The following is a 15,566-nucleotide window of genomic DNA, read 5'->3' as shown; positions in this document are numbered from 1 at the left end:
CTGTAAAAATGACCATTAAACATTGTGGCACAAGCCAGGCAGCCCTTCAGTCTCATCTTTTTAAAATTTCTTTTCCATGGGCTTCTCAGGTTATATATATATATATATATATTATATATACACTATATATATATTTTATATATATATATATATATATATATATATAAGTGTGATTGATTCATGAATCAAGACACTTTCTTGAGAGTACTTCAAATTTAGCAATGCACCTCAGTCCAGGAGCAAGACACTCATGGTATTTTTAGTCCCTCAGGCACAAGGTATAACCAAGTCAAGTTACACGGTGATTTGGAGACGTGCAAATGACCACATCGAGGGGACAAATTAATCGAGTGGATTTGAACCCAGACCTCCAAATACAAAAGCCTGATGCTTTAGCACACCATGTAACTTTCAGCATGAAATTTAGCTAAAATGAAAGTAAAAAAGAAAGAAAACCAAATCAATTTGATATATGCTTTGTACTGAATTGGTGAGTGAACACAAAGACAAGTATTCTGTATACATAACTGTTGAATTCATATTGCTGTGTTTAAGTTTGTGTTTACTCTTTGACATACCCCTTTTTAGAGACACGATTCCTCAGCTGGTTTCAATTACATGTGGAAGAGAGTTAGTGCCAAGTTGTTTGCATGAGTGAATTTTATTTACAGTTTGTAAATCAGTTGTGGGTTTTTTACTCGAAGATTGGGAGAAGATATTTTAAATTATTTTAGGTATCTGCCTGTATTTACCAATATTCAGTTTACAGAGGGTTTTATGTTATTAAAAATGGCACTTTACAGATAGCAAGCCTGATTCCCAGCTTCCTTGTCCCATCACCAAGATGTCTGGCTGCAACTTTTGACTTGAAAGTGTGTTGTATCCACTTGGGACAGGTGTAAGTAACTCAACAGATGCAAAGTAATGTGAACTAGGAACCAAACACAGAGGATGGAATTATGGGTTTTCAAATGAGCTATTTAGATATACTTTTAACTGTGACAGTGAGAACTGTATTTTTAAAATCTATTATTTATGAATTTAATATTGACTAGATCGACAATTTTGTTAAGTATCCAATGTAATTCATCTCCTTTCTATTCTCATCATATAGACAGATCATTAATGACTTTTCCATACACTTCCTGGATTTTATTTTGCCCATTTTGCTTTTCTTGAGTGTCTTGGATATATAGAAAATAACACACCCTAATATTCTATACGAATATAATATATGTACTACTACACATACTGACATTTTCTACTAATTTTCTGTTGGATGCAACCACTCTGGTGCTCCTTTGATATTCTGAATCAGCCCAATCTTCAGGGTTTTAACTGGGACCTCCAAGACTTGTCCCCTACTGATGCTGCTTTGGCCTTTACTGCACTTCTGATTGCAGGGCTGATGTTCCAACAACATTTGGTGGATTGGTTTTAAAACATGTATTAGTCTGGGGTCCAAATGATTTTGCTGATTTGGGCCCTGTGTTTTCCCAGATCCTCATATTCAAGGAACTGTGAAAGATTTTCCAGGCATTATAGCTCATGCCAGCTACAACTCCTGCTGTATGTAAAAAAACACGTCACTTCTGCATGTATTATCCCACTGAAGGGGAATAAAAGAAGATGCAGAATACACTCAGAAATTAGGATTTTGAAGGACTTTGAAAACAGAAGTCTTTTAGGCAGAGAAAGGAAAAGGTTTTCTGGTTGTTGAAGGAGGAAATAGTGCCATTTTGAAATTATTTTAGAAGACTTCTAGAAAATACAGATAAAAACTAAAAGAGGAGTCCCGAAGAAACGAGTAGTTTAACGCTAACAAAGGGAGCATTACATTTTCCTTGAGACATGGCTTCATTTTTCTCTGTACTTGTGAATTCAGATTAATTTTCATGTGCCTGTGATAAATTATTTGTTTATAGACATGAATTGATGAACCTTTTCATATGCTTTGCATCTGCGCTACTAAAAACAAAACACTTACTATATCAAAATGGTTTTATTTAGATTAAAATGTTGGTCACGACAACAGCTGCATGTTTCTGGGAGATGAGAGAGGCCCAAAAAACACGCGGCAGTGCTTGGTCCACTCTACCCCCTCGCAGAGGATTTCCTAATTAAGCATCCGCGCCTAGGAGCCCTGATCTCCCAATTTGCCTTTCCACACTAGGTGCACAGTTTAGAAAACCCTAATTATAAACATTGTTGTTACTGCCCCCAGCTGGAAAACAGAGCAGTTTATGTATGAATAAGAGAGATTATCGCCCATCTGCTCCAGCCCATTATTCAGGGATGTGTCATTTTGTATGCTGATGGCAGCCATTACTAGTGCTTTAGTCAAATGACCTTTTTTTTTAATAGCTTTATTTATTTACCAAGTTACAGACTTAGAGCCTTCCCCCCTACCTCTCCAAAAATGCATATGGTTTGTTCCAAAACCTGGGCTATGCAGCTAAACTGAGTCAAGGCCAGTCTGAGATGTTCACTTTTCTCACAGGCTCCTGTTTCTGGTGATCTGCTCCCCCTGAAACGAGGGTTTTAAAAGATCGAAATATTGTGTATAGCAAATGGAAAGACTTTCATTGCTTGTTTTTTTTTTTTCTTAATATAAAATAAAAAATGTAAATCAGAGAAAGAGTGTAAACTGACCATGGATAGCAATTAACCTCCAGGAAGATAAATAAAGCACATGTGATCTTCCCCACCATTTTACAGACCAGGCATTAAATTTGCAACTCTTCATCAAAGTTCTGCTTGACAGAAAATTCCTCTAATACCATCAAACCCACAGTCAGCTAAAGCTGGGCACTCAGGTCGCATTCCCCCTTCTCCAAAACCAAGGAGCACGAAGAAGGAGGCCAAGTGACAAGACAGATCAGCAGGTTTTGCTCTGCCCTTGCAGGTCACAGTGGGTTTGTAGCCACCACTATAAGTGCAAGAGGGTGGAATTAGATGAATTACAGCTACTGCTGCACTCCAGCACTCAGAGTGAGAGTCTTTCTCAATTTTTGCTAGCCAGCGTTCAACTCATGAAGAGGATTGATTTTCTACTTTTTGCCTGAAAAATAGGCTTATTTTTGGGTTTGGGTTTGTTTCGTTTTTCTTTCCCCAGAACATCCATATCAGAAACTACTTAGTCCTCAGTGTGCGCTCAGGGAACCATTAGGTTTTATGGAAAACGTGCTGCAGCCCGATCCATGCACTTGGTGAAATGATCCAGGGTGGGAGTTTTACTTTACTGGAAACACTCACAGTGACCATCTCTGCTGTTTTGCTGAGGTGGTTACTTTGCTGAGATTTTACAAATCACAGACAAGTTCTTAAAGGCAGTGTTAGAAAACACAGGCCTCATAGTAAACTTATAAAATTTCTCCAGTCACCAAAATATAAGTCTTGCGAGTAATAAGGAAAAAGACAGCAAGTAACCACTTGATGGAAACTCCAGTATCTGGATTTATTGAGGAGGTGTGTGGGCCTCTCGTGGGCTATCAGACCTGGAAACCACCTTGCCCCCACTCCAGAATAAGCCCCTCCCACCCAGAGCCCCATTTTATCATACAGGTTAAGCCAGCTAACGACAACCCTGGCACAGTTACACAATGAAGAAAAATATATTCAAGAGACTCATGCAATATTTAAAAAAAAATCAAACCAAAATAAATAGGTATCAGAAGGGTTTTAAAAAGAAAAGAGAAGGAATGCATTGTTAGAAACACAAGCTTACCAGCACATACAATGCATTGTATTTCAGTGAACTTGGGAGAGTTTCTATGCCCGCGTTATGCAAATGCATTGTTCAATCTAAGGTAAGGATTGTGTTTAGTGGGTTTAAAATGACAGTATATAGCTCCACATCTTGCATGGAAAAAGAGGAAAATATATGCTGAGAGCCTGTTGCTGCTCCGTGTGTTTTGAAACAGGAGCACAGGGGAAGCAGATGCCTTAACAAGCAGAAGGGAGGGGGAGGGTGCGTACTTCAGCATATCTGTAGATTTTCTATATACACTGTCCTTTTAACTATAGGGGAGATTGAAACTGAGCATGTGCAATGAAGAGAAAGCTGGCAATGTGGGTGTGAGGGATGGGTGAAGAAAGGGAATGAGGGGGTGTGGCATCTCAATCAAGATTAAAACGAAACTGATAAAGCAGCATATGGACCGGATAACAAATCAAAAAGCATGTTTATCCACTGAAAGAACTGGTTAATGGAGACTGCCAGCACGTTGCCATGGAAACACTGACTGTTGGCGCTGCACCATCTCATACCTTATCCAATACATTCCTGGTTGTTGGTAGTAGTCCAAAGACCCTGATCTCTTGATGGTAAACCCGTGGTCCAGCTGAGCAGAGAGAAATGGGGCAACTCAGTGGATCGACATTAAGCTAGAGAATTCAGACTCCAGAGCAAGCTGTTCCTTATTTAGTGCATATTTACTCTTTTCACTTTCACTCTTATCTAACATCCTAAAGCTATGTACTGCAGAGGAAAAAGGAAAAAAAGAAATAAAGAAATAAAAGAAAAAGATACTAATTCTAAATTTGGTCTTGCCAAATTAGAAGCCAATTTATTCAAACTAAAATGGAGTTTGCAAATCCATTAGTTAATGCATAATGCATTCATTTAAAAGTCTGAAATATCTCGTTACCTCCAAAGACAGTAGTGCCCTTTTAAGTTGCACATACCAGTAATAGAATATTATCTTTTGCAATTAAACGGAGAAGTTCAAAAATAATAATTTTTAAAAAATTAAATGCAGTGCAACCATCACAAGGAGCAGGCTAGACAGACTACACGAGGCTTAAATTAGACTGCTTCATAATCATGAAATGTGTAAAGATGAAAAGAATCAGGTTTTGATACCCCATCAATCATGGTAATTCATTTCTAAAAATGCGTTAACCTTGGAGAGCAGGACTACTCAGAGCCATGAATAACATTGTTTATCATTTCAACTTACACCTCATGTTCAAAAAGATAACAGTACAAAACTATTTGGTTTAAAATTGCACCAATTAAAGTCAAAATGGAAAGGAACTTAACATTGTGTCCAGGAAATTGTGCTGGTGATATTACTTAAGGACTATAGATCTTTCAAGTTTAGTTTATCATCAGCAAAATCATGTGCATAGGAACAAAGAAAATGTGTTCTTTTCCCTAACCCTTCTGTGCTGCACTAACAGACGGTAGAAACATAATTTAGCTGAATTACATAAAATTTTGGGGAAAATATCTTGACAGAGAAAAATAACTGCTCTAAAACTGTTGCAATGATTTTCAAATTTTTGCTCTTTGAAGGGAAAAAGCCATTTTGGGCTTCAATAAGAGTGTAGCATATATTTCCAATACTGATGACAGTTTCAAATTCTAAATTCAGAATAGCAGTTCAACACATTTCCAGGTACCAACCACTTAAAGGGGAGTTAGGAACTAACTGCAAATTTAACTTTTTCTTGATGACTCCCCTGCAAGTGTAGAATTTAATAATTTATTCTTTTTTGTTAAAACAATGCTTCTTTCATCTTATTTAGAATTATTTAAATCATGTTTCCTGTTTAAAACCATGGGAACCTTGTACCTAGAGTTAAATTTGTGTTGACTTGACTACACTGGTCTGCTATTGCCATCTACTGGCTTCCTTGTATGCTGCACATAAAACACACAAAAGGGATGATTTCCTAAAAAGCAGATCAGAAATATTGCCCTAAAATTGAATAGCCAAAAATTTATTTAGAAAAAATGGGGAAATTCGCCCCCTAAGAAGAGCTGAAACAATTTTGGTGGTGTGGAAATCCTGCCATGAGAAACCCAACTGTGGAAAATGACCCCAGGACAACACAGACAATAGATGTAAAAGGATAGCCGAGACACAGGTTCAGCTTTAAAACTTTAAGCAAAACTTACAGGCTAGGCTTGGCTTCTCCTCCACACCAACCAAGAAATCCCATGACTAAAAATTCCACTTGGCATGGGTAATTTTCATTTTAAAATCAGCAGAATGCAGGGCAATGACCCACATGCTGCCTGCCCATTGCCAGGGTCCCCAACCCAGGACCCTGTAAGCAGAAGGGAGCTGCACCAACTTTCTAAGCAGCTTTTCTCCTTTTCTGTTCTACTTGTTTACTCTGCATCTCCAGCTGGAGTTTACTCCCATTGCCAAGAGAAAGACCTCATACAACCTTAACAGCAGATTAGCATTAATCTTTTTCTCTGTCCTAACAATGGCAAAAGTACAAGCACCAAAGTGATGACATACAGGCTAAGATTTAACACTTCAGACAAGGACATGTATTAAACGATGCTTGGCTCATACAAGGAATTACAGCACACCTTTGGACTGCAGAAGCATTCTTAGAAAGTGATTTGCACTCTTAGTCGCTCTAGCCACTGTCACTGAGGCCTAAAGGGTACAGCCACAAGGGTACTGTTTTGTGGCCAAACCAAAATAAATGGAATTGACACCCTTGAAGAACTGAAGAATAAAATCTACCCCAAAATTTTAAAAAGGCTAGTTAATGTAAACCTGCTTTTATGTTTTTACTGCAGTACCTTTTATAAACACCATCACAGAACTAAAAAATACTGCTCCTATTGAAAAGCTGCATGAGAAACATGATCCTGCAAATATTTTGGCACATGCTTAACAGTAATGTGGCCATTCTGACACAGACTGAAGGGCACTAGCCCAGACAGTCTCCCACAGAGACCGGTAGTCAACGCCTGTGACAAGAGTTTAAGAACAGGGCAAGTAAAGTGATATTTCTCCTACGTAGTCTCTCTTCAGCAAGCAGTGTTTTTTTGGGATTTGTTAATTCTCTTGCTGTTTTAAAAGCTAGTTCTCCAATTAAAAATTTGCTGGCAAAGCTATGTTGGTTCAGGGGAAGGGAATTTTTTCCCAACTGACATAGTTACTCTGGCAGAACTTTTAATGATGTATTATTGCATCAACAGAAAAGTCTCTTCACTTGTATAGTTAATTTTGTTTGAGAAATTATTCTACTACATCAGCAAATGAACTGCTTTGCTAGGCATGCACATGTTCATTAGGGTAGTTTGTCCAAACTGACGAATCCTTTCAAATGTGGACAAACTTGAAGTCTGGACACATGCATGAGAAGTAGGATGTCTCTGCCTTGGATAGACAGAGACAACTTTTACTGAGATTACCACATCAATAAAGCAGACATAAGTCTGAACCAAAGGAATCGAGGCAATTTGGACATTGCTGAAGGAAGCAGTAGCCACAGAAGTTGTAAAAACACATGTAGCTTCAAACTTCCTTTCAGTCAAGCTGACCAGAGACGCATCTTTAGGAACTTAATTTTCATATCATAGTTTTAATTGGTGCATATGATAAATATTCCTTGAGATCTTTGAGGTGTGTTACTTTTTACCACCAGAGAAAACAGGCATATAATATCACACCATACCAATGTGAGGACAAACTAAGAACTAAATACCACATATTAGCAAGCTCTGTACATAAACAGGGTTATAATACTCAAAATAATGATAATATTTATCTTTCATACTATTAAGCTGCAGAAATATAAGCACATATTAACACATTTTCACAAACACAGACACAGATGTGTTATATAATATACAGATGGCAATTCTATATATTATATACACTGGCACTCTCTCAAAAAGTATGTAAACATACAGGCAGGCACAAACCCCCAGTATTTTTTTAGCAAATACAGTTAGAGCATGTCTTTAGTGCCAAACAATATGTTACAGCATCTATACATACTTTGAAAGTTCTAAATCTAGAGCAGCCTTTGTTAATACGATTTAATTTTAGCTTATTTGAGATTTCACAGTTAAAGGGAGATTCCCAAACATAAAACTCTGGTGACATGCGTGTCAAATGTATATTAAATAGACTACCAAATGCAGAAACAACAATTAAAGACATTGTTGTTCTGCTTTTGGCTTTCTTTTACATATTAAATTATTTTTGTAGAAAAAACCCCTAATTTATTCATAAAATGAAAATTATCTAGCATTCTGAAACATTACCAAAACACTAAAGAGGTCTGTATTTCCCTATCTCTTCTAAGTATTCTAAACATTTCTACTTTATAGGCTGAGTTGCAGGATCAGTCGTGTCAGAATATGAAGTTTGCCCACAGAGATGATCGCTAAAAATAATCTGTTAAATTTCCATACACTAAAAAACAAATAAGAGTCATTAAGAATATAATTAATCATACACATTTTTTCCTGATGTTTTGCAGTGTACAGATTCACTACAGTGCCTTTTTCATTACTCAGGTGTTAAACTGCTGCAAACAATTCCTTGGCAAAGCAACTGGGGCAAATAAAAAAAAGAGGAGGGCAGGGAAATTAAAAACATAAAGGAGGCAAGGGATGGATGAGGACAGAGGCATCATTTCTTGCTTTTAAGCTTTGAAGTCATTAGCATGGAGGATCTGAGCAGTAATTCTCATGGACAAGCGTGCTGGCAGTCCATTCAATAGGAACACGGTTTCAGCTAGTCTATAAAGAATATACCTGCAGTTCAGATGAGCAATGGGTATGTGATGTTTTAGTTGTGGGAGAGTTGCTGCAGTATTATTGCTTAAAAATGAAAATAAATAAATGCTGACTATGTTAGCTGATGACTGAAAAAATCTAGGAAAAGCATGAGGAACAACTTGCTGCCATGTTGAGGACATTCAGGGTAAGAAAGAGTAAAGAAAAAATATGAGAGAGGCACAGTTTGAAATTTTTAGTACTTATACCAAGTAACTTTGAGAGAGTATCCCTTTTGCTGCACAAGCACTTCACACCTGTGAGCCAGATTGCATGTGCTGAGCTGAATTTATTTCATGCTGATTTAACTCAACACTGGAGGGGCTGAGCTGAGAAACATGAAAGTGGAAACAGTACAAGAAAGTGTACATGTGCAGTCACACCACCTGCAATTTATGGAAGCTGGGAATGAACACTGAGTAATCTGATATGGGAATGGTTACGTTTAACATGTCACATTTTTAGTGACTCTTTGGAGTGTTCACATTACTATGAGTAATAAAGGAAAGCTTACAAACACAAGCAGATGTATCAAAAATGTGAAGGATGTGCATGTTACTATTCAATGGCATTAGTATGAATAATCTCTTCATATGCTGAATATATCCTGTGTCCATGTATATGTAATACACATGTTCATCTGTGAGGAAAAAATACAATTGTATGTGATGTATGCTCCACTGAGGATGCCATTGAAATCTCAGTAAAGCTTGGTCAAAATTTTGGCCAAGCTTTGTTTCAGACACTCTGACATGTTCAAACCTGGAATGGCTCCACTGGAATTGCAATGTGACAGAAGGCAGCAAGAAGTTCCATTAAGTCTTTACCCCATTAAATACTTCTGCTGACAGGGAAGCAGGCTGTGGTGTGGCACTACAATAAAATGCTGCTGCCCAGCTAAATCTGAAGTGGCTAGACTCATGTTAACCATGAAGGCAGCAGTGAGGCATCACAGCTCTCTTTCACATCTTCAGAGAGGAGAGGTTTAGGCTGCCATAGAGATTTTCAATTAAATTCTGAAGAAATTTCCATTTTAAAGTGGTGCTGTCCTCCTACAGTCTCTGTGTGGCCTAAATCCATATAATGAGTCTGCTGCCAAGTAAAATATCATGATCCCAGTTCAAATTGTTGAATTTATGTTGGAGTTAGGTCCACTAATCTTCTGGTAAAATGCGGAACTGTGTTCTGTGTGTACAGCTATACCTCCTAGGGCAGTTAAATAACAATGTGACTCACAAGGAGACGCAAAGGAGAAGTTGTGCAGGATACCAGTCTAACTATGCTGATATTAATTAAATGCTACATTTATCTAAATATTAACCCTCTCTGGTTTCTTTTGGTGTCATAAACACAAAACTGGCTGGTGGGCACATAAATCTGTTTCATCTGTGTATTTCAGATGCTTACTGCTATGACAGAAACTCCAGCTGCTGTGCTGTTCGGCTTAGGGCCTGTGTTGAAATGCTTCTTTATCTTCCCAGCTACTGAGAGCTGATGTTCGTTCTCTGGAAGGCCATCATCCTGCAGACAAATAAAGCAAAATAAAGCTTCAGAGAGGAAAGACAAAAAAAAAAAAGAGGAACTGTGAGGTGATTCTGATAGGTCAATGCATAAAAGTTTACAAAATGTTTGTATTAAAATATGGGTCAATCATTGTCTCCATCAATACCTTTAAGGTACTTACAAGATGAACACATTATGGCACCAAGCAGTCTCTCTCTTCTTCTTTACCCAATATTTTCTTCTCAAACTTTAGTCAATGTTCATTAATCATAATTTTTAAACAATTCATTTTCCTTGCCATTTCTTACAATTTTCTTTCATTAATTACCACTACCCAGTTATTTTTATGCCCATTGATATTTCAAAACCTGAGGACTTAGATGTGTTTAAGATTCTGTTTACTCATCACATAAATTTAATGATAATGACCTCAAAAGTAAAAAGTCTCCAAGATATTACAAAAACAAGAGGTTGGGCTGGGACATTCCTCCTTCCAGCTGAGACTTCTCACTTTGGAGAGCAAACCTGGATACCCGCACCTAGGGAGACTGGCATCCTCCATACTGAGAAGAAACCCTGACAGAAAGAATGGAGTTTGGGGTTTTGCACAAGTCCGCAGACTGAATTCAAGCTCAGCAAAGAGGAGGGTTTTTTATAAATTGTAGCAAAGATCCTTATGCCTTAAAAACTTGCAAAAAACCACTACTAAGTGAGACTTCCCCAACAGCAGCATATGCAGGATTTCAGGCAACAAATACACAGAATATGTGGAATAGGAAACAAAATGTACAACAGGCAAAATATACAGAGCCATGTGCCATAGTCATCCCTGACTGGTGCTGCATGGTATGTATAGGAATAAACAAATGAAATAATTCTTAAACTCCACTTAGGCAAAATCCTAGCAGAATAAAGGAAAACAAGAAAATATCAGAATAGTGAGAGATGACGGACACTTTTTTCTTTTATTTTTCAGCCATTATGAGTGCCCTTTAAAGAGCTACAGAACTGCTGCAGTAAATCATGAGTTCAGTGAGTATATGGGAATTTTAGGGAGGTTGGTAGGGTTTGTTATTTATTTAGCTTGGGGAGTTTGTGTTTAGAGATCCCTTACTCACCCCTTAACAAAATGTCTCAGCTGGCAAAATATGGTCAAGTGCACACAGCTGCAAAACACAAAACAAAACAATAGAACCCAGTAGCTGATTATTGTCTATCACTGGGGAGTCCTGGCTTGGTGGTATATGACCCCTAAAAATAACCTGCTTCCCGTTGACCTTGCCTTTCCCAGAAGAAAGCTAGTCTGTAAAGTGAACTCCTCATCACGAGAGGAGGGAAGAAAAATAAAATCATTCTCTTGGCTTTCTTGACATGAAAGTCTGCCAAGCGTTCATGTCATCTTGTCAAAAGACTAAATTACAGACAAGACAATAGTTACCAAGATTGTGGTCATATTTTATTGGTGAAGCACCACACCCACAGCTCCTGTGGCAACGTGCCACAGACACATAGTTTGGGCTCCAGCTTTCAGATTAAATACCTTCCAGCCCAGTTTAAGATGCAGCATAGGGATATATCAGAATTCCTCTATTGTTACTAAGTTTTTATTACTACTGTTAGTGCCATCTGATGTTTAATAGTTCTCTTTTATTCAAAAATAGTTTATAAAGAAATCAATATATATTAAACTGGCTCCTAGAATTATCTCAGTCAACAAAAGGATAGCTATTGAGGGTGAGAGATGACAGCTGTTTATCTAAATACAAAACAAGTTGCTCTGCAGTTTTAAAAGGCAAGAAGTGAAAAAAATACCCCATCAAATATCAAATTGATCAGAATCATCAGGATAAGTTGTAGAACTGGAGAACAGTGTAAACACTGCTGACAAGAATTTCATTGGGTTGCTGAAATGGTAGGGATGTCAAACTCTGAAGAGGTTAACTGTTTCTTTCCCCTGTTCTAAGTCTTTTCTTTTGGCAGTGGGCTAGGATCACAGAATTTCATCTCAGCCTTAGCATTAATCACAAGATTTTTTTTTAAGGTGACCAGTTATTTTTGTTGCTCCAGCTGGGAACTTTAAAGAGTCATGAGCTTCAGAAGATGTTGACTGCTAATAGTCTGAAAGAAGAGCTCTCCTGTGCATACCTCAGGAGCTGAGCAGTCAAAAGAGTTTGAAAACTCTGTCTCAGAATTTGAGTTTTCACATGAACAATATAAATTGCTTGGAATGTTAACACATTTTTGTTTTTTGTTTTGGGGTATTTTGCTTTGGTTTTTGTTTGTTTGTTTGTTTGTTCAGGTTTTTTAATCAGCCTCTACAAAATACCTTTCATGGTCTATTTACAAAAATTAAAAGTAAAAAACAATAAAAAAGAGGCAGAAAGTCTTGGAGAAAATCTAGTAATTGATAAAAACTGTTTTCATATTTGCATTGTTCCCTGTGGCAGGAAGCATTGCCACTCAAAGTAAATGTTATAAAGATGTAATGAAGCTCAGGATTCCCAGACTCCTACTGCCCTGGAGCGCTTAGATCCATTTCACAAGATGGTCACAAGAGCTTTACTTTCCAAGTCTAAAAATGTCAGATGAATAGATCATTATACAAGCAACAGCAGGAAATTAGAGTAAATAGAAGTGCTGGAAAAGCTTTTGGACACTGTTTCCTTTAAGGATTCTAAGGAAATTTGTTTTGTACAGTGTCCTAGGGTGTAACCAAAAGTAGTGCAGCTGCAAAATAAGGAGTGTCTTTTAAAATTAGTTTTCTTACAAATGTTTAGCTTAATGATATTTATCGCTTGGCTATTAATTTCTTTTGCACACAAATTTCCAAGGCAGACAAATTGAGGGAAAAATATAAAAGCTCCAGGTTCTCTAATTCTTTTTAGGCTGGTGTGTGCCATCTTCCTCTTCCAGCAACAACACACATTTCATATTGATTATTTTAACAGAGAAGGATTTTCAGAATGCAATCCATCCCTTTCAGCATCCCTTCCTAATACATCCCTTTCACTACTCAGGGATGTATTAGGAAACATTTACTACTTATACAAAGAAGAATGAGTTTGTCCTGTAACTTGTTTCAGGTTATCAATAACATCAAAGTTTAAAATGCCAAATCTCAAGCTTCCTGCCTCTTTTATAATTCTTTAACTTTGCAAAAAAAAATTGAGCAGGTAAAGTAAAGATTTGGGGTCCCTGTAGGGGAAGTATAAAGTAATGGATTTTTTTCCAGGTCTAAGTGTACTGCATAGGAGAGATGATGCCAAATAAACGAAATGGAGGGGGCAAAGAACTGCTGCTGAATTGCATTTAGAATTCAAGATCTCCATCTGCGGCAGTGGCATGTAGCCAACATCTTTTCAGGTTTTGTTTTTTTGAATTGAAAACAGCTGGGATATTATTCACATCGAAACTGCTTTACTGGTCTGACTCTGACCATAACAAGCTTTGCAGTTTCCAAGAGGAATCCAGATATTTTTATAGCAAAAACTTAAACTGAAACGAGGGTTTGCTCCTACTGAAACTGTCAAAGCACATTCCAGGAATCTCAGCAATTTACCAAGTAATCACATAATAAGCAGCTATAAACTAGAATGGTTATTTACAATCTACAAAATGGTTTTATACAGTGTAAGCAGTTACAACACTTCTATCAAAGGTTTGATCAAAGAGAGAAAATGTTTCTTAAAATTGTCAAAGAAAACACATGCCTGCTTTTCAAGCCAGCTGTTCTATCTAGTATTTTAGCTGTAGCTTTAACACTCTGAATAGGTTCAAAACTGAAATAAGGGAAGCGTTGTAGTGAGCCCTATCCCAGCTGAAACTAATAGAGAAAGTAAACTCCAGCATTTGACACCATGGAAAAGTATTAAAGTGGGTTACCTGTGAAAATGGAGTGTAGGTGAAAATTCCATGTGCCATTTCTTCTCAGAAAGACAGTATACACATAATTGCTCAGGTAATTACAACACATAGGTTGCAGAGCCTTTTGTAAACAGGGATGAGTGCATTAATTCTCTGTCCTGAAGCTGGGAAAATGAGGTCCAGGGAGGTTGTGTGACAGACTTGCAGCTGATCCAGCCAGTGATGGTAGAGGTCTGTGTAGTTGGATCTGACACTGTACATTCTGCCTCTGTGCATCAACAGGCTGCCCCTGCTAGCTTATCTACTGATACTGCCCAGACACACTTCAGGGAAGTGCCCTTTCTCATGGAACCATTTAAACACCTGTTTCAAGTCAGCCATGTTCTTATTTCTTCCAATGTGAACTAAGATTGTAGTGCCATCTAGTTAATTTGATGCCCAGTATTAAGTGCTTCCATGTGTGATGCCTTGAAATGGGAGCAATGTTTGCAATGTGTTAAAGCACTTTCCTGAACTGGTCCCAGTGCTAGACTTTTTACTCCCAGAAAAAAATATATGGAGGACATAAGAAAATTAAAAAGCAATTTTGATCTGCATGATGAACTATCTCTAGTGTAATGATGCAGAAAAAACACTGTTTTTTTTCAGTTGTTAAAAGCAGTAGAAAAAAAGGAATTACAGAATTGTCATGGAATATTTGTTTCACTTACTTATATAGACAGAACTGCTACAGGTTTTGATTGCAGAGAATTATTACCAGCATAAAACTGCAAAAAACCAGAGCTAGACCAAAGATGAATTGATCACTGCATGTTGTTTCTAACAGTGCATCACAGGCCCTCTTTAAGAAGTAGTATATTTAGTAGAAGCAAGTAGATCTGAACTTTCCCTGGTATATTGTCTAGTTCTTGCCAAACAAGTACCTAAGAACTTTGTGAGCCAAGAGCTCTACCCAGACCACTATATTTAATAAGCACCAATGGGATCATCCTCCAAAAATGTATTAAATTCTCTTTTGAGACCATTCATACCAGTTCTCTACACCACCTTCTGGCAAAGGGTTCCGCATGTTAACTTATTGCACAGAAATTCAGGAATTTGCCAAGGTGCTTCAGTGACCAGAGCTCAAGTTTTTCTAGCAGAGCTCTGGAGTGTTCAAAGTCTTTAGACCCCAGCTCCTCTCCCCTGCTATCCTCACTAGCAGGTACTATTGAGGGCAGGGAAGCAGATCCTCATGTCACTTGCACACCATCACCGTTGTATTACTGCCAAAGAGCTGCACCTCTTCTTTTTTATACATCACACTAAAATGGCTTTTTAAAACACATCATGGTGTAACAATTAGAAAAAAAGTAAGTATCTGGGGGTAGCATTAACATTTCAAATATATTTTTCAGAAAAAATGGAAGATTAGTGACCACTTCCTTAAGTGGTGTAAGCAAGTGACATTTCAGTAATCTCAGCAGCAGTGTGCAGGCTCACACTGCGGGTGACTTGGCCTCTCTGTGGCTTCTGATCAGTCACTTCCATCTCCTCCTCTTCAGCACTCCAGAAATCTCCGCACATCCTCCTCCCATGGAGACAGAGAGACCCATAAGGCCTCTCAGTCACCATAAGGCATTATAAACCATAAGGCATTATAAACTTGTGACAGAAC

General features: G+C 37.7%; 1 protein-coding gene across 4 annotated transcripts in view; it reads right to left on the bottom strand.

Moving 5' to 3' along the window:
- Positions 1-15,566, bottom strand: part of DCLK1 (doublecortin like kinase 1) — a 235,471-nt gene that overhangs the window by 12,481 nt on the left and 207,424 nt on the right. For 3 of the 4 annotated variants that reach the window (XM_077173778.1, XM_054654895.2, XM_054654897.2), the window contains one exon: positions 9,950-10,063. In XM_077173778.1, coding sequence (XP_077029893.1) covers positions 9,950-10,063 — 114 coding nt within the window. Of the gene's footprint in view, positions 1-4,269; positions 4,344-9,949; positions 10,064-15,566 lie in introns of all 4 variants that reach the window. The other variant, XM_054654896.2, reaches the window with a different exon arrangement.

The sequence above is a fragment of the Agelaius phoeniceus genome, chromosome 2 (genome assembly GCF_051311805.1).
Source record: "Agelaius phoeniceus isolate bAgePho1 chromosome 2, bAgePho1.hap1, whole genome shotgun sequence".
Taxonomy (NCBI): domain Eukaryota; kingdom Metazoa; phylum Chordata; class Aves; order Passeriformes; family Icteridae; genus Agelaius; species Agelaius phoeniceus.
Note: the sequence above shows the minus strand (reverse complement) of the source record. Positions and strands in the feature narration are given on the sequence as shown.